Here is a 17941-nt window from a genome sequence, read left to right as displayed (position 1 = left end):
TGAACCAATAGACCTGGTTGAGCTATAGATGGGCTCTGCTTATTGCAAGATGGTCCCCAGAACTGTTGGGCAGGAATTATCCTTTCTTTTTCCCTCCTTCCCTTGTATTTTCCCAAGAAAACGCTCCTTGTTAGGGAGTAGAAAATAAAGGATTTGGATTTTTGAACGTGGATGGCTTTTGACTTTTAAAAGCTGAGCTGAGGAGCGTGTGAAAATGTTTTGGTTTTGTGGGGTTTTCTGGGTTTGTTGTTTTTCCTAACTTCAAAGTAGTTTGGAAGCATTAGATGCAACTCAGACTTGCATGCCCCTTAGTGAACTGGATGTGCCTGGCTACGCTTGCAGCTGTGCAGCTTTGTACTGTATTTCTGGAAATTAAGTCCCTTTTTGTTTCCTCTTTACTTAAATGAGGGGTGAAAATCCTACTTGTGCTGGCCATGTCAAATGGCTTTTGGAACACATGGCACACAGCCCTCTGAATAGATTGTTTATATTGCTTACTGAAATCGGTTTCGCAGTGCAACTTTTGCTTGTCTGGCGGAGTTCTGTGCTGGTAAGGGCTGGAATTAACTCCTGGGCCGTTAAGGTCTTGGCTGAAAATAGATTAAAACAGCTGCCTTATTGGAAACTTGCTCCTTATTTTGCGGTGTACTGGTATTCGAGGTTTTGTTCTTGCTACAGGGCTGCGTAGCGCAATGCTGCAGTATGTGAAGAGTGCGAATTCAGCCACAGCAGAGTCCTCGTCCTGAAGTGGAAGGTGGGTGACATGGTCTTCCTCTTAGCCCTTAGTTGAGGCTGGCTGGGAAATCTCAGAGTAGGCAATAGCAGGGCAAGTACGATGTGGGGGGAGGTTCCCCTCGCGAGCATTGTGTAGCCAGTGCGGTTTCAACAACCCTAAATTCAGGAGTCCCGTTCCCTTGTCTGAAATGGGGGTGTGCGATTGTTCCCCTTGCGCTCCAAAGTGATTGCTCAGCCCTCATTCCTGAGCCATCTGAGCAGCTTGCAACCTTTAACCATATCACTGCAAAATTAAGGGCTCTCTGATGTTCTTTGTGATGAGAACAAACGTGTGCCTGTATGTGCAGTGCCTGGGAGCTCTCTGTGCTGCGGCAAAGGACCGTGAGGACCAGCCGGGACACATTCCCCTTCTGAGAGAGGGGAGTGTTGTGATGCCCCCTTTATAGACGGGGAAAGCCGAAGTTTAAGGTCTGTGACTTGCCTTTGCTCTTACTGTTCTCGGGGCAGCAGGAGCACAAACTCTGATTTCCCATGTCCTATGCTACTGTATTTAAAGGCTGGATCAGTCGTCTTCATGTGATTAAATTCTCAGTTTAATGTGGGAGTAGACCCCGAGGGTCTGTTCATATAACACACTTCTTGCTTCCTACCAAGTGTATAGAGGCTGAAGAACGTCACTGACCTTTAATTTTCTGCTGAAATTACTTTGGTTCCCAACCTGTTGTTATCTCATGAGTGGTTCTTTCAGCCATCTGGTAATATGAGCTTGTCCAGTAGCATAAAACATACATAACCTTAGCTTCAAAGCTTGTTTTATCTTTGCCGAATGAAAGCTTCACTGCAGTGTTCACTGTAAAATATTTATTGTGAAATGGATAACTGGAGCCTTAACGAGAACTTGAGTATATTGCTCCAGGTGCTTCACATGGCTGGGAAGAGGGATTTGATCATTGTTCTTTTCAGGCCCTGAAAGACATATGTTTCCTTGGCTGGAGGAGGAGTAATGATGCACCTGAAGCATTAGCAATATGTGTGTGTGTGCATATATATATATGTGTATACTTACCTATATTCAGGAGAGATGAGAGGAGAGCCTAAGCCAATCACTCCCCATAGCGATACATTTGAACAGCAAAATGTAGGAGGAGAGTGAAGATTTCAAAGAAATCTCTTTTCAGTGAGGACAGGATGAAGAAGACAGCTGCTGAACCCTGGACTGTCTAGAAGTTCACTGCCGTTATCCCGTTCACCCTCTGCTAGTGAAATGGGAGGTTATTAAGAAATGGGCCGGATGATCTTCCCACTGTCTTCATGGGTGGAGAAATCAACTTCACAGATGCTTTTTCTCATCTCATTTCTGGCCTGTGAGCATGCTCCAGAGCATTAACCCCTTTGGTTATTGCATGATGCCTTGCGGGAGAGCTATTTCTCAAGATAGCAGTAGTTTTTTTTTCTTTATGTTTTGTTCCAAAGCATGAGCCTTGGCATGAGTTCTGCACTAACTGAGCTCTCTGTAAGGATCTTCTACAGTGCGATTAAATTTAGCTGGTTGCTTTGGGCTGTTTCCCTCTTCCCCACAGCACGTGGTGTGAATAGGCAACCATGTTTGCTACCTGCTCTGCTGCCGCAGTGCAAGCAGGACGAACTAGACGACCAAGCAACTGGAAAATCACCACCCCACCCCCCAGCAGCTGGAATTCCTACGGCAACAATATGATTTAATTGTTAAGTATGCAAAAAATCAGTCAAGGTTGAACCTATTTCTTTCGGTCTCCGGCAAGTCTGTTTTCTCCAAACACATGGACATTGTTTAGCTCCTGGAGATGCTTCCGCCCCCACCCTCCTTTCAGTTCTGGAAAGGGAGAGTATACACGAGCTCAGTTTGGCCTTGCCATGTAAATGTGTTTGTGGTTGCCAAACTCCTTTTTGGCCAAGTTCTCTACTAAGCAAACTCTCCCGTGGCTGATCTATAGCATTATTCAGTGATGTCTCACTTTAAAATAAACCGCAGCCTTGCAGTTTGGGTTTGGAGGTTTCTTTGCAGAGCAGCACCACCTGCAGTGGGGGTGGCTGGTGAACCCTTCTGTAACCTCCTGCTGCCAAATTACTGCTGCATACAAATTCCTGCAGTGTAAGGAAGGCGATGGAGCCAGGGGAAATCGGAATGAAAATTTTTTGGCAGTTTGGAGTAAATAAAGACTCCCCCCGGTTAGGAAAGCAGCTAGAAATGTCTGGTCTGCTTTGTAGGTTCATAAGCTATCGCAGGTGCCAGTTCATCATCCTTTAGGGAAATTAAATCTCTGCTAAGCAGAAGTGATGCTCTGCTCAAGGAGGTGGCAGGTCTGTTGGAAGCTCATGGTGGAACTTTGTTTCTCTCTGAGGGAGCCAAGACTCAAGAAATCACTAAGCCTGCAATGTTATTTAAATGAGATGCTTCATGGAATGGGAGCCTGCGGCACTCCTGTCGCTGCTGAAGACTGAAGGTGCTTTTTAAGCCTGCAGCCTGTGCACTGAGACAGCAATAAACCACATAAAGGTTTTCACTGCTATTTTCATGGTCCATAGTGGTTCAGGGAACCTCATACTTAGTGGCAAATCCAGACCTCCATCCCAGTAACCAAAAAAGCAATACCGGCTTGTCAGCTGTTGATTTAAGGTTTTGATTTCTTTGTTACCTCTTTGGTGCTAATGGGTCACTGCAGATGAATATCCACCCACCTCTCCTCTTGCTCTTTTCTTTCCCCAGGGACCATGGTTGGAGCAGGTGCTCCAAATCACTTCTTTACAAAGCATATCACCCAAGGCTGTCTCTCTAGATAGACACGGTGCTGTGTGACCTGTGCCTCTCACTGGGTGACTCACCAGCCCCTGGCGGGTATTGCACAGATCCCTGCACGGGTTTATTTTAAGGCCAGTTTGATATGAGTGGTGGACCATTTCTCCCTTTCTTCCCACTGGGAGAGCACCGATCACGCCTTTAACCATGTCCTCAACTCTTGCCTCCCCCGCCCCCAACCTCCTCGTCTTCAGAAATTTGATCAACAATGTTCATCTAGCATGAAAGAGAGACAGCTGATTTCCAAGGGCAAAAAAAAGCCTTGGTTTCTTTGGCACCAAAAAGTAAAGAAATATTCATAATTTGCCTAGCTCTAGAGGCTTCAGAAGGGAACCGCTGTCACACATGCTGCTGCAATGCATTGCTATGATCGGTCTTAAACGTTGTTAATCGTCCCAAAGCTGGTCCCTGTGTCGAAAGGATGAGAAGCCAAATAGTCCTTATAGCTCCCATCGATCAGTTTGTCTGCATTGTTTTTGGCAAACCAGCAGTCAACTTCCTGCTGGCCGTTGTAGATTCTCCGCTGCTTCCACACAACAGGAACGAGCCTTCCCTTCACTTTCAGGGTATTCGTAGGGTTTGGCTTTAATGCTTCAGTTTGATTCTGACCAACCTGTTGACGACTTGTGTTTAGAGATTCCTGAAGAAGTTTAACTTCATGGTTCAAGAACTGACCTGCAAGGTAAAATAAAATAGAGTCCGTGACTGGCTGTTTTGTGCCTCTTTATAAGTTGTTGGTTTGTTGTTGTTTTTTAATAGGCCACATTTTAAGGATTCTTAGCATATGGAGTTGTAAAGGGCTTCTCTGCAATAGTAGGGTGAATCTAGGTCCTGCAATTCTTTTCTAAATCTCACAAACAGAGATACAGATTAGAATAAAACCCTGTTTCTTTTTTCACTCATCAAGATACATTGGCTGAGCTAAAGACCTGTTTGAGCTGCTAGTAGCAAGTTCCCCTCTGTGGGCTGTGGTTACTAGAAGATAATATAACCCACAGAAAGCCCATCAGCAAGCAGAAAGATGATCTAGGCTTGAAGCTCCAAATTCTCTTCCCCTGTTTTCTTGGGGGCAAGCTCTTTTCAGCCAAACCTAAGTAAGGATTTAGAGGTTTGCACATGCAAGCAGCCCAAATCCAAAACTCCACTCACGAAGAATCATTTCCTGTTTAGCCTGGCCTGAACATCACAGAAGCTATGGCTTCAGTCCTAGTTCTGCACTTGTACACAGCCGTAAACATCACTACTTCTCATTGTCTGGAAGAACCCAACCATCTAGACATTCTCTGAGCCTTCCTAAAGCCTCATTACTCTCAAAATGTGGGGATGGTTCTTCTCTCACTTCACATTTGAAACGAAGGGGCCACAAAAAGTACTAATGTTTCTTGATCTCAATCAGGCTTAGGTATAAACAGCTCAGTCCTGCAAAAACAGACCCTCTGGACGTGTGCAAGTGCAGCACTTGAAGGCTAAATCAATGATCTCTGGCAATGTGCTAGCTCTGTGACTAGAGCTCTCTTTCAGAATCTAGAAGTCCTCACTTGACTGATTTCTCTGTCTAGAATCAGACCCTACTTTGCTGTGTCCCTGACAGCACATTAGCATCTAGGCTATTCTGAATTAGGACTACTGTTAAAGAATCTCTTATTGATGCCTTATTCAGGGTTCTCGTGCAACATCTGGGGTTTTTCTCTTTATTGGGAACATCAAGCATGTGTATTGTAATGACAACTGTATTGGACAATCATAAAAAGAGTAGAAATGTGAAAAACAGGCACAGCCACATAGCTAGGATGGTGGGAAATAGCTCATACAGAAAAAGATGCTAAAAAAAAAAGAAGTTGTTTGGGAGTGGAAGTAAAAGTCTCACCTGAGAATTTAACCCCCACCTGCCTTGTTCGTTACCTCCTTAAATGTCTTAAACCTTGTCTCTGCCCTTTAAAACAGTTTGGGAGATCATTTTTCTCTGGCTTACAGCTCTGAATCTGAGAACCTGTTACCTACCCAATAGCCCGTGGGAGTCAGAAGAGAGGCCTTTGCTGTTGGAGATGTAGAACCCCAGGTGATCCCTCTGATATGGGGCTGGCTTCTTGTAATGGTGGATGAGGATGACAAAGCTGATTGTGTCTCGTATGGTCACAGTGATGTTGGAATTGGCAGAGATGGACACCTCGAGGCTGCTGCTCCGCACAACGGCACTCCGATCACAGGACAGAAGAAGTCTTTCCCCATCATCCAGGATGATTCTTTTGGGTGTGATCTCTAGGTAAGATCTCTCTGGCTTATTGCTGAGGATGGTGATGGTGCTGAAGTAAGTCCGATGCTTCTTGTGGCCGTTGGGTGGTGCAGGAGCTCCAATTAGTTTCCCATTCACAGTTACACCTTGCAGGAAAATAATAAATGAAAGCTGGAACCAAGAATAGGTCTATTGTCTCAAATATATGAGCTTTGCAACCGAGGACATGCAAATTCACCACCTCATGCTCAATTATTTCACCTACCGCTATTCAAAACAGTATGGCCAGTCTGTTATAAATTGATTACGTTATATAGAGCGCCTAAATTTACCCAAGCTCAGAAATACTGGCCTTCCCTGGAGACAGGTGCCCCCAGCCCCATTACTCCTAACATTGTGTACACAGTGCTACGGGAGAGGATCAGCTGCTCCTCAGCACAGCCACTTCCTAAGCTCCATCCAACCTTAGGCCTACCTATCTACAAGACAATGATGTTGGGGGGGCTTTGAGCCACATAAGGCAAATATTTATCTTCCTGACTGCTATAGCCCAACCAACTGTGGCATGATTTACCTCAATCACCTATTTGTTGATGCATAACTCAAACCTGGGCAAACATACCAGATCTTGGAGAACTAAGAAGAGCCGCTGGCAGGCCTGCTTTTCCTCATATCACCAACTGGCATAGGGGCTGAACTTCTAGGGAGAGGACCTGGGTGTATCTGAATGCTGCTGTCTCAGAGTATCTCAGGTAGTAGCCAGTTGGAGTTTGATGTCCCCCTTTACCTGACTCCTAAGAAGAGAACTAGCCTGGGAAGCCCCAGAGGAAGGGGTACTGCTTTGGTCAACATGCTAAAGACTGAGCAGGACCTGTAGTGAAGTGCTAAACCTCCTCAGGTGCCAGTGTTAAGAAATTCAGTTCTCTCTGTATCACTGCAGTTTAGGACCCTGAAGCCTGCACTTCCATTGGGTTATTTTCAGCTTCGCCTGTGCTGCTCTTCCAGCTTTCCTCAATTTTGTCCCAAAAGAACCACTTTTAAGTAGTCTAAGGTGCAGACCTCTTAGAATCATAGAATCATTGAATCTTCATGGTTGGAAAGGACCTTTGAGATCATCGAGTCCAACCATACACACACACACAAAAAAACCCCTACAATCTCTGTCACTAGAGCATGCCCTGAAGTGCCAAATCTAGACGTTTCTTAAATACCTCTAGGGATGGTGACTCAACCACCTCCCTGGATCACACTGAGTCAGCTGAAACCTGGATGTCCACACAAAGATTCCAAATCATTTTAATGATTTTCATTACTTCCTGTCCTTAAGACAGTGTCTCACTTCCCACAGGTCTCAGAACAGCTACTAGATAGTAACAATAAAGGAGGCGGCTTGGGGCTAACCCAAACTAGACCCAAGCCATCAACACTGGGATGAAATATCTCCATATCCCACCGTTGCTGAGGAAATCTCTCGTTTCTGTCTTCATAGATTCAACTTGCTAGTGCTACACCGTCTATTTTTCTCAAGCTGATTCCATGTTTGAGCCACAGAATCACTGAAGCTGTAGCACAAACACAATCTGTGACAGATGTTTAAGGGAAACATTGCCAAAAGCTGGACCTTATTCACTAAGCCAGGCGTGAACACAGAAATATGGAGGTGAGAGCACTGCCACACGGAACAGAATTCTTATAACTTTATTGTGGGGTTGTTTATCTTCTTTGTAAAACAATCCTGTGTATTGTCTCTGGTTTTGACACCCCTTCCTCCCACCATTTCCCTGATGAGGACATAATCCGCTTATTAGCTGCCCTGCTTAGAATTCCAGATCAGATCAGACCAGACCACAGTTTGGGCTCCTGGGGATCAGACTGGCTTGGGCAAAGCAGATCCTGAATCGTGTGGGCTTTTTCAGAGCTGTTGGTTAGCCTCTTTGGATACTTTGCTCTGCCCTGAAGCAAACAGCTCTGTAAGTAAAGAGTGAGGTTCCAATAACAGAGCAATTTTGGTGAGTCCAAATCTCTTATTTGTACGTTGTGACTTTGTAGCTAGAGGGCTGATGAAGTTGCACCATCAAAGAAATGCACTGTCTCTGCACCAGGAAGCTGAAGCCCATGCGTAATCGCACGGCACGGAGGTGGCTGCGTGGTTTACACAAACACTGCATGCAGTTTGAAAAAATGCCTGTGGCTGTTGTAGCACTGGTCAAGTGCAACCCTAGACCATACTGGATCATCAGGAGCTGAGGTCTCCAATCTAGCTGGACTGAAGGGGTCCAATATGGTCCTCAGGCACTCAAGGGGGTCTTTGGGCTGTTTAGATGTAATTGCTGCTCCAATGATTCCAGTCATTGAAGACCTGAACTAGGAAAAGTTTGTATACACACACAGGCCAGTTCACTCTATGGTTAGGTCTAATCTGTTGACAAAGACTTCTGTAGATGAATTGTGTGTGTAGCAGTCGCCAGGCCTCCTTCTTGCTTAGGCTTGCTGTGGGATTTACCCATAAACTATGATAAAGTTGGAGGTTAGTAAGTGCAAGTGAACGGTCTAACTCCCCATCTAATCCAGGTTGTTAGAGCTGGAAAACTGTTGTGCACCAATTTTCCATTGCCTGGCCAGAAAAGCAACTCTTTCTAATTTCCTGATGCTTTTTTGCCTGGGAAGCACCTTGGTACTCCGTCTTATAGCTAGAGAGCTGGCCTTGCACTTCAGCTTTCCTCCACAAGCGACTGCTTTGCTTGACTGCTCACCAGATTCCTTGTGATCAGAGACCAGTCGGAGAATGTCCCCTGGTTCTCCATCAATATTGAAGCAGACGGAGAACTTGCTGGAAGGAAAATCAATGACAAAGTGAGGGTCTCCATCCGCTGAGAAATCATGAAAAAAAGAGACAAACATGAGAGAGTTACACAAAACTGCAGTGTTCCAAGAATGTAACAAAACAGCTTTTCAAAATGTGTTTGTCCCTGTTTTTTCTAAGACTTCCTGGTTTGTTGTTTTTAGAGGGTCGGATGAAGTTTGCCAGGAAATGCCATGTTTTGCTTTGTTTTTCATAAAGATTATTTTATTTTTTTTGTTTTTCTCACAGAAGAGGTTAGGTTTTCAATGAAAACTTAAACCCTGAGGCAGTCCAAGTGAAAATCAGGATATTTTCTTCCTGGAATATCATTTCAGTGATTTATGGGAATTGTCATGCAGGTGTTTTTTACTCCTCCATACTCTGTTGGGAGGCTACATCCCCCACAGCACACAAAAACTCTTAACCAAGGACTACTGCATGGGCACACCTCATGCTGAATCTTCCTAGCCCTCGATATCAGATTGGAGCAGTCAACAGCAGATTTTAAACAATCCCACAACCTTCATTTTTCAACAGTCCTTGACCTATCATCAACTACCAGATATTTGTTAATTAAAAGAAGACCAGCCAAACCCCTAGTCCGTAAGGTGAATTTGACCTTATCCAGTGAAATTCAAGTCTACATTCTTGATCTGGGCTTATTCTGCAGTGTTTAATGTATGAAAAGGATGTTAAGTAGAGGTGCAGAACCAATAGGGAAATAGGAAAGCACTATTGAATTTTCTTTTTTTTTTTCTTTTTTCCTTCAACACCACTTTTTACTTTTATAAAATGTTTTTTGACTAGTTCTAGTACCGAAAGAATGTGATTCCTGTTCTGCCCTAATCTACAGAAGTCTCAAACATGAGGATTAATTGTTGTAGATCATCTGCCTTGCTATGTTTTCTCACACCTCTTTTCATTACTGTTCCTCTCTGTATTTTGGTTTTGTTTTCATTTTTCTCCCTATGATGCAGGTCTGGTAAATAGGATTTTGGCTGATCCATCAGGACAGTTATACCACAATGGCTTGCAACTGAGATTTCCATAAATCAACCACTACTGTTTTGAATTATTAAAAGCATGAAAACAGGCACTGACCTGAAGTTTTGGAGATTTTAATTCTTTGTTTATCTTGCTGTCTGTGTATACCTAGACGTGGGGAAGGAAGGCTGTTACAATTACTTCTTGAGCATCAGAAAGAGCCATAGTATAATAAGATTCCCAAAATATTATTCAGCAAGATTATAGGACATATTCCTGCAGTTTAGGCTTCATTTAGAATATCAATTTTTCTTCAATAGTTTTACAGAGCAGTAAGTGCTTCCAGGGGGTGAGTCAGGTGCCTGAAAGGTTTGTTCAAGGTCACCCATCCCACAATGAGCAAAATCAATATGATGTTAGCTTTCTGTTTATTACCCCGCAGTTCATGGGCTAGATCATCCCTGTTGCCAAAGTTAGCCATGAGACATTACCTATGCAAAAAGATTTCTTACCAGTACACAGGTTTTTTTTCCCTCATACCTGGTGGTGCTTTGTGTCCCTGCAAGCTCTGCAACTTCTCACCAATGCCATCGGTCGAAGGGCTAAGAAAATCCTCTTGAGGTGGTTCTGAATGGAGCCCAGCCTCCCTCATCTTCAGAACAGTGAAGGGAGTAACAAAATTGTAAGTCAGGGCCATTGACTTGGCTTTCTCCGTCAAATAGTCTTTTTCCTGATTGTCATCACTCTTCAACCGGGAGTTAAGCAATTCCTTGATGGTGAGGTAACTCCATGCCCTCTCAATGTAATTTTTATCACCTTTGCCATCTTCCAGGCCAGGGACACCTCTAATGTCGTTCCTGCTTGGCAGGTCAATAGCCACATCTGTTTTGAGGAGGATGTACTTCTTAGAGTTGCTAGCGGTCACCTCCACATGGAGGCTATCTGAGGTACGATTGATGAGTTTGCCAGCTATTATAATTTCAGAGCCATTGAAATAGTTAGGGAAGAAGTTCTGGGTGACTTGCTCCACATTGTCTTCAGGGTAATCAACACGGATGTCAGAGAGAAGGGGTGTTCCTATTTCATCATAGAACCTGAAACAAAGACAGATTTCTTACCGTTAGTACTGTTCATCCAAATGTATGCACATAGTCTTGCACTTATACATGGCCAAGGATACAGTCAGACTATCTAATGTAGCTCCTAAGACATTCAGGAGAAGTTAGAGCTACCAAGTCCCGAATTTAACTACTGCATCCACTGTAACTGGGTGCAGAGAGACGGGTTTTTCAAAATTTGAGTGGACAAGGCCCTGAAAAACCTCTCCTAAATTTGAAGTTAGCTCTTCTCTGAGCAGAGGGCTGCATTACATCACCTCCAGAGGTCCCTTTCAACCTGAAGTATTCTCTGCCTCATTTTAGTTTTCAGTGGTTCTTAGGCATCGAAACAGTCTCCTAAGTATGTTCAGAAGCATCCCAACATGGTCTGGCCGTCACCTACATTCCACTATGATTCAAGAGGTCTCCAAGGAGATATTTGTGACCACTTAAGTGTCCTTAAGAGGGCCCCTCCATCAAATGTAAATTCTTGGCTGCTCAGGCTCACAGAAAGCACCCTAGTTATTTCAAAACGTACTTTGAAAAGATGCTGTTACACACAGTTTTCTAGCCGTGTTATGCATGGTATTCCAGACCCAGAAACTGTAAGACCAAGATGACCCCCAAAGCTGGAGAGTACCTGAACCAAAGCTTCTGTATCACTAGAAAAGCCCTAGATAATGTAGGTTGGGATGGTCAGTGTGGGTCAGGCAGGAACATAGTTTTCTGAGAGTCAGAGGAGAAAAAAAACCAAGAAGAAATCGCATTATGCCCCCATAAATGAGGACATTCCCAAGGAATGGAGGAATCCTAACTACAGGAGGACTGGCAGAAGAGAACTCACTGCTACCTTATTGCTGGCTTTCTGTTGGAGCAAGCAACAAAATTCCATGGAACCAGAGAGTTTAACCCTATAATGTTTTATTAATATGACCTACCATTGCACTGGACAGGCCAGAAAGCCTTCACGAGGGGTCAAGGCCTACGTTTACAGTACCGTGCTTTCCCTGCAGTGATGTGCTTTTGATGTGTCTTCCCAACCTGCTCCAGGAATGCCATATTTCCCATTTAAATGCCAGACTCCTCATTTCTTGGCAAGTCATTTGAGTATAATTTGGTAAATAAACAATGAACTGGCCTCGGCCCTTTTTTCGATCAGGCTGCATTTATTTTTCACATCTGCTCAAACAGATTGTCTGGAAGTCACACTTTCTGTTTTATTCTCTCTCCAAGGAAACCCAAAGCCTGAATTGGTTGGCTTTATTTTAAAGTCTCTCTGAGCACTCACTGTCTTTGATGCAGGAACCTCGATGCATTTTAAAACACAAGTGAATTAAACCTGAGAATTTTCTGTGAAATAACTCCTGGGGTATAACGAATAGTGGAGTGAGGGATACAATCTGTCTTATAGTACAATAGCAAGGAAGATTCTGTGTAAAAATACAACCCGCTGACTACAAAAATCCAAAATTACATTGGCACCCATGTAGATTTTCCCTCCAACAGTGATTTGAATTGGCCTCCAGGAAGTGATTGTGCCTTTCTGTGTAAATTTGGCACCAGATGCCAAATGGGCTTGCCATCACTGAGCTTGATAAACAGTGAGCTGTTTAATCAGATAGAGGTGTTTGAACAAGTACTTGCAGTGCTGGGTTCCTGCAGCCCAAACAATCAGCACATCCTTCATTTGCCAGCGAAAGCCACTTGCTATCCAAAACGCACGTTCTGAGAAGCAAATGACATGGGTGGAGTGGCAGATGGATCTACAAAATCGGATTTAAAAGGAAGACACTCTTGTCCACACGTAACCACTAGGAGACAATTTCTGTGTAGGCATCCTCAGTACCTCAGCGTACTCTGCCTCTCTCAACCACAGTTGAGCCTCAGAGAAACTCCTATCTCTTGTGATATCTCCTTAGTGGATTTTCCTTCCCCAAATGCCTGCCCAGAGAACAAGAGTATAAGCATATAAAAAGCAGAACAAACCCTTTGAGGTGGCTGGCTGCATCCTCATCCTCCTGGAAATGCCTCGTCATGCCACAGTTCTCCAGTGCCATCCTCTCCAGCAGCTTCTGGTCCACATCATTGCCAATGCCGATGGTGAAGAGGCAAAATTTATCACGGATGGCGTCCTTGGTGTTGCTGAGGATTTTGGACGATTGTGTTTCCCCCACCGTGGGCCTCCCGTCCGTGAGGAAGATGATCAGAGAGACGGTCCTGGCATCGATGTCGTTCTGAGCAATGTAATCATTTAGCAGCTTTGCACCAGTCTGGAGAGCACCATTAATATTAGTCCCTGGGAAGGTACCAAAATGATTAGCTCATTTCTCTTTGTAAGAGTGATAAAAATAATTTCCTAAGCTCCCATTAGTATGACGACAGCATCTCTGTTCATCAGGAAGTTCCTTTTCTCTACACGTGGTTGCACTAGCCCTTTAACTCACTTCAGCTCTGTTACTTCAGCACCAGTTTAACAGAGGTATTTATAGTCTTATGAACTGCAGTTTATTGTGTAAAATTGCTGTATCCTTGAATGTCTCAATGTACAATAGTCAGCCATGGTGAGCAGAGTCACAGCACATACCATGTCCTGCCAGCACATAAAAAACAGTTAAACTTAATTAGGGACTCTCCCAGATGGTATCTGAACTGGGAGAGCAAGTTCTGTTCATTTTGTCTGAAGGGCACAAGATTCGAAGAGAGGAAAAAAGCCTTCTAGTGGGAAAACAAGTGGTTTGGTTTGTTCCTCAAACCCCAGGGGCTAACAAATTTTAAAGGGAAGAGAAATGGCTTTGTTAGCCCAAGAGTGTGTTTTCACAAAACTGGCTAGTGAAGAATGGAGCTGCCTGAATTGGGAGAGAGGGACAAAACAGAAAATAAATGAGGGAGTACATGTACTTTGGAAGAATAACCATGAAAAGGATTCAAACCTCCTGAGTGTTCAGAAAAAAAAAGAAAGCAGGAAAATGAGTATGGGTATCTCCTTGCTCGCTGTATTTTTTGTGCTATATCAAAGAGGGATTAGTTGTGGGACCTTTGCAAGATTAGTATGTCTGGGTTAAAAACACATCTCAGAAAAAAACAGGTGAAATGTCTTGAGCCGTACACAACAAACTCCTCCTAGAGATCCAGAAGGAAATATCTAGGGAGATATCAGCGAGGATGTGCTAGCAGGTCTGACCATGCATCATGTAGCTAGAAACGTAGCGTCCACAGCTCCAGTGACTACAGCAAGACAAGGAACAGGAAAGGGGCTAAAACTTCTGAAAAGTCCTCAAAATCCAGACTGGTGTTTTGCAAAATGGTTTTGAACCAAGACCCTGCACCTAAATATCCTAATATTCTCTCAGTCTCCAGACTCAAAATTTCAGAAAGAATTTTTTCCCAAGAAACAAAAGAAAACCATCCCACGTGGCAGATTGCCACATCAGAGAGCTACCAAGCACTGAAAACTGCCTTTTGCCACATGCAAAAATATTTAGCAGCAATATTTTTTTCCCCATTTCTTTGGTGTGTGAGTACGACAGAGCGGTGTAAGCACAGCACGTTCTTCGTGTGTGTGATCTGTGAGCCTGAGTCCATGTTCACTGAAAGATACTCAAGCAACAGCACATTTATAGGAAAAATGCAGAGTTAGCCAAAACTGAAGTATACCGCTGGCCTGTGGTGGAGAATCACTGCACCTTCCTCTTGAACCTGAGTTAATCATTTCCTTTTAGTTTTGTTCTCTGGCAGGTTCATGGGCAAACTCAGCTGGTTCCTGCACAGCGCTTTTGGCACTTCAGGAGTAAAAAGCTTTGTTCTTTGAGTTTAGTCCCACTGTTGGTAATTGTTTAACTGGGCAGGGCCCATGACCACTTCCTAAACTCTTCCTCTCACAACACAAACAGTACGGCAAACCATCCAGTTTGCCGTGTTTTTCCATCAGGGAGTTTCCTTTGCTTGGAGCGGTCACTGCTCAGGGGCAGCCATGGGAAGGCCCTGTCTGACCTTCAACCACCTGTGGCTGTTTGCATGGGGAAGGATTTGCACAGGTCATTTTGCAGCTCTCTGCTTGCTTGGGGAGTGCTCAGCTAGGATGGGCACAGCTGCCAAAGTATGTTTGATTGGCATTGTTCAGTCTGCAAAAAAAAAAAAAGGCTTCAGAGAGAACTTATAGCCCCTTCTGCTACCTAAGGGGCCTACAGGAAAGATGGGGAGGGACTCTTTATCAGGGAGTGTAGCAATAGGATGAGGGGTAACGGTTTTAAACTGGAAGAGGGGAGATTTAGATTAGATAATAGGAAGAAATTCTTTCCTGTGCGGGTGATGAGGCACTGGAACAGCCTGCCCAGAGAAGCTGTGGCTGCCCCATCCCTGCAGGTGTTCAAGGCCAGGCTGGATGGGGCTTTGAGCAGTCTGATCTAGTGGGAGGTGTCCCTGCCCATGGCAACGGGGTTGGAATGAGATGATCTTTGAGGTCTCTTCCAACCCGAACCATTCTGTGATTCTATGATTACAATCCTCACTAAGTTTTTTTATACTAGTGTCCATAGCCTCATAGGAGACCACTGATTCAAATTCACTCTGCCACTGTTCTGGAGTCTCCTCCTCTCCCCTCTTCACTCCTGGCAACAAGGCACAAACAAAAAAAAGGACAAGAAATTCTTAAATGTCATTCTGTCTGCTCCTTGGTAGAGATGAGAAGAAAACAGTACTAGGTGAGAAAATAGCTCTTGCAGAAGGCAAGTCCACAGTCCACACTGGGTAGCCCATGCCTGGAGTTTCCAGCCGAGACAAAACCATGTGCCTGCATTTACATAGGTTTTCAGAAACTGCGCAAGAACCAGGATATGGTATTTTTTCCTGTGTCCTCAAGAAATAACCTTGGGAACTTTCCTACTCCAGGGGTCTCACCAGATAAATTGGAGAATGGACCCAATTTGGATTTAATGAGTATATTAGGTCATATTACTGGATCTGGGGACACCTTTGCATCATGTACACCGATAAAGGGCACATAGCCTTCTGTCACATAACCCTGAGAGGAGGTAGGGAAGGGGCCCCCTTGTCCCATGACCTGAGTCCCAATGTCTTTGTATTGCTACATGCTACAGGACCACATTCCCCTCTCCATTCTGATGTAGTTAATCAGATAGCAAAATTAATCCCTTTCATATCTCTGGATCATACCTCCAGTAGGCGACATGTTATGAATGTACTTTTTGGCATCTCTTATATTATTTGGAGTGACTGGCACCAGCCGGTCCTGCTGCCAGACCTTTATTCGGTTGGAAAAGCCAATGATGTTGAAGTGGTCTTCAGGCCTTAGGTCCTGGAGAATTGTGAAGAGAGCTTCTTTGGTCTAGAAAGAGAAGAGAAAAGAAACCAGTAGGCACAACTCTCACTCCTTTAGTGGGCAAGAATTTAACTCTTAAGATGTTTGCTGATCTTCTAGGTATTTCTACACTGCCAGTTTGGCTTATGAGGAAAACTGGGATGTCTTTCCCTGTCTCAAGGCCTGATCTGTGTGATGCCATGTGCTATGCTAAGACAAAATAACAACTCTTGCCCAAAAGCTCTTGCGAAGATCTGTGTCTGTGGGACACATGTTTAGACCTAACTAAACTTAAAAATCATGCATAACGATTGGGATAAAAGCTCCCAGCGACTGGGAAAACCATGCTCTGAACTAAGGGATGCTGAATAATGTTGACTAAGGCTAAAAACCTAATGGAGTTCTTCTAAAGCCCTCTAGACTTGCAGTAGGCTGTAAGTAGCATATAGTTAAAAAGGTTACTTATAAATTGAAATACCTCTGAATACATCAAGGATGCACATGCTCTGTTCGTAATTAGGATACCGAATGATATATACATACTCCAATGAACAGTTCACAGATGTTTAAGCTAATATGTTCAAATGAATATGACATTAAAAGAAGCCCTGACCAGTCATTGCAGATTCTACCTGTTGTCAGTTTTGTCCCAGGCCTGTTGTTTTTCCAGCAACATGCCAACATTCTATTGCTCTGCTCTTCGTCATCCTGTGTAAATACAGGGAACCAGCGTGAGGGAAGCTGGTATCAAGACGACTTCATCAAAAGAGAGGTTAAGGTTTCTGGGTGATGGGAAAGACAGACAACCGAGGAAAAGCCAACAGGAAGAGTGCAGATGTGTCCAGTTCTCCCCAGTGTGACCAACTTTGATTTAGCAGCTATGCAGCTGTGTTCACAGGGAGACAAACTTCAGCTTAGTAAGACCAGCTGAAAGAAGATGCCCAAAAGCAGCTTCTATCCATGCAGACATACCCTATATTTAAATGCAAAACACATGGGAGGCGATATCTATAAGCAGAGGGATCAGCAGCTTCTCAGCTCTGCCCCTTCTTGGCCATCATTAAGCCTTAATATGGTGGACTCAATCAGCATTTAAAGGTTTCTCTCATGCCTATCAGGGAAATATGTGAAGGGCTTTTCCAGAAAAAATACAAAAGATAATCACCAGTGCTGGAAACCATATGTTTCTAGTCCTGATGTTGCTATGTAAAGACAGTTTGGAAAGGAGCTCAAAGGACTGATCAAGCTGTGTCATCAATATCCCTCTGGATTCTGCATCGAAGCCAATGATGCAATGATGCAACTGCAGCAAATTACCCACCGCAGCGGAATCTCTAATCCTCCCAGCTGGTGACTTGGCTTCCAGTCCATCTGAAGTTAAGGGGAATATTTCCCATAGTTTCAAAAATTTTGGAGCCAGGTCTGGAGTCCTTCCCTGCCTGTTTCTGTGCTCTGTATAAACCATTTTCCTCTGTAGGGATCACGGGATTCATTCCTCCATTTGCTTAGCTGGAACATTGCTCCACGTCTCACCATCATGCATTTTATGAATGTTTCATAGATAATAATACTAAAGCAAACACCAGTGGAAGAGGGTCTTTCAAAGAGAAGAGGAGAACCCCACTAGGTTCACATCGCGATGTGCACCAAATAGACCTTGAAGATGATGAATGCCTGCCCCAAACATGAAGGCTGTCTCCCCAGTTTAACCGTCCAAAGAGAACTTGCTAAAATGAGCTAAATATCAGTTATATGAACAAGAAGGAAAGGTTTTATGCTCTCTTATATCCTCTTTTGTATTGCAAAAATGCGTCAAATAATACAAGACATCACACTTTAGAAGGGCCTTCAAACATTCACAGTCTCATTTTACAGAAGTGAAAACCGAGGCACAGAT

At 44.0% G+C, this 17941-nt stretch overlaps 1 protein-coding gene across 1 annotated transcript in view; it reads right to left on the bottom strand.

Moving 5' to 3' along the window:
* Nucleotides 1-2150: 2150 nt before the first annotated feature.
* The window catches only part of ITIH5 (inter-alpha-trypsin inhibitor heavy chain 5), a 48990-nt gene continuing 33199 nt past the window's right edge, over nt 2151-17941 (bottom strand). Inside the window, exons 8-14 of the mRNA XM_054218188.1 lie at nt 15900-16071; nt 12714-13023; nt 10171-10724; nt 9748-9798; nt 8558-8674; nt 5573-5950; nt 2151-4246 (exon numbers count right to left, since the gene is read on the bottom strand). Coding sequence (XP_054074163.1) covers nt 3948-4246; nt 5573-5950; nt 8558-8674; nt 9748-9798; nt 10171-10724; nt 12714-13023; nt 15900-16071 — 1881 coding nt within the window. The 3' untranslated portion in view covers nt 2151-3947. The remainder of the gene's footprint in view (nt 4247-5572; nt 5951-8557; nt 8675-9747; nt 9799-10170; nt 10725-12713; nt 13024-15899; nt 16072-17941) is intronic.

This window comes from Rissa tridactyla, chromosome 1, assembly GCF_028500815.1.
Source record: "Rissa tridactyla isolate bRisTri1 chromosome 1, bRisTri1.patW.cur.20221130, whole genome shotgun sequence".
Taxonomy (NCBI): domain Eukaryota; kingdom Metazoa; phylum Chordata; class Aves; order Charadriiformes; family Laridae; genus Rissa; species Rissa tridactyla.
This window is presented reverse-complemented; position numbering and strand designations above follow the sequence as displayed.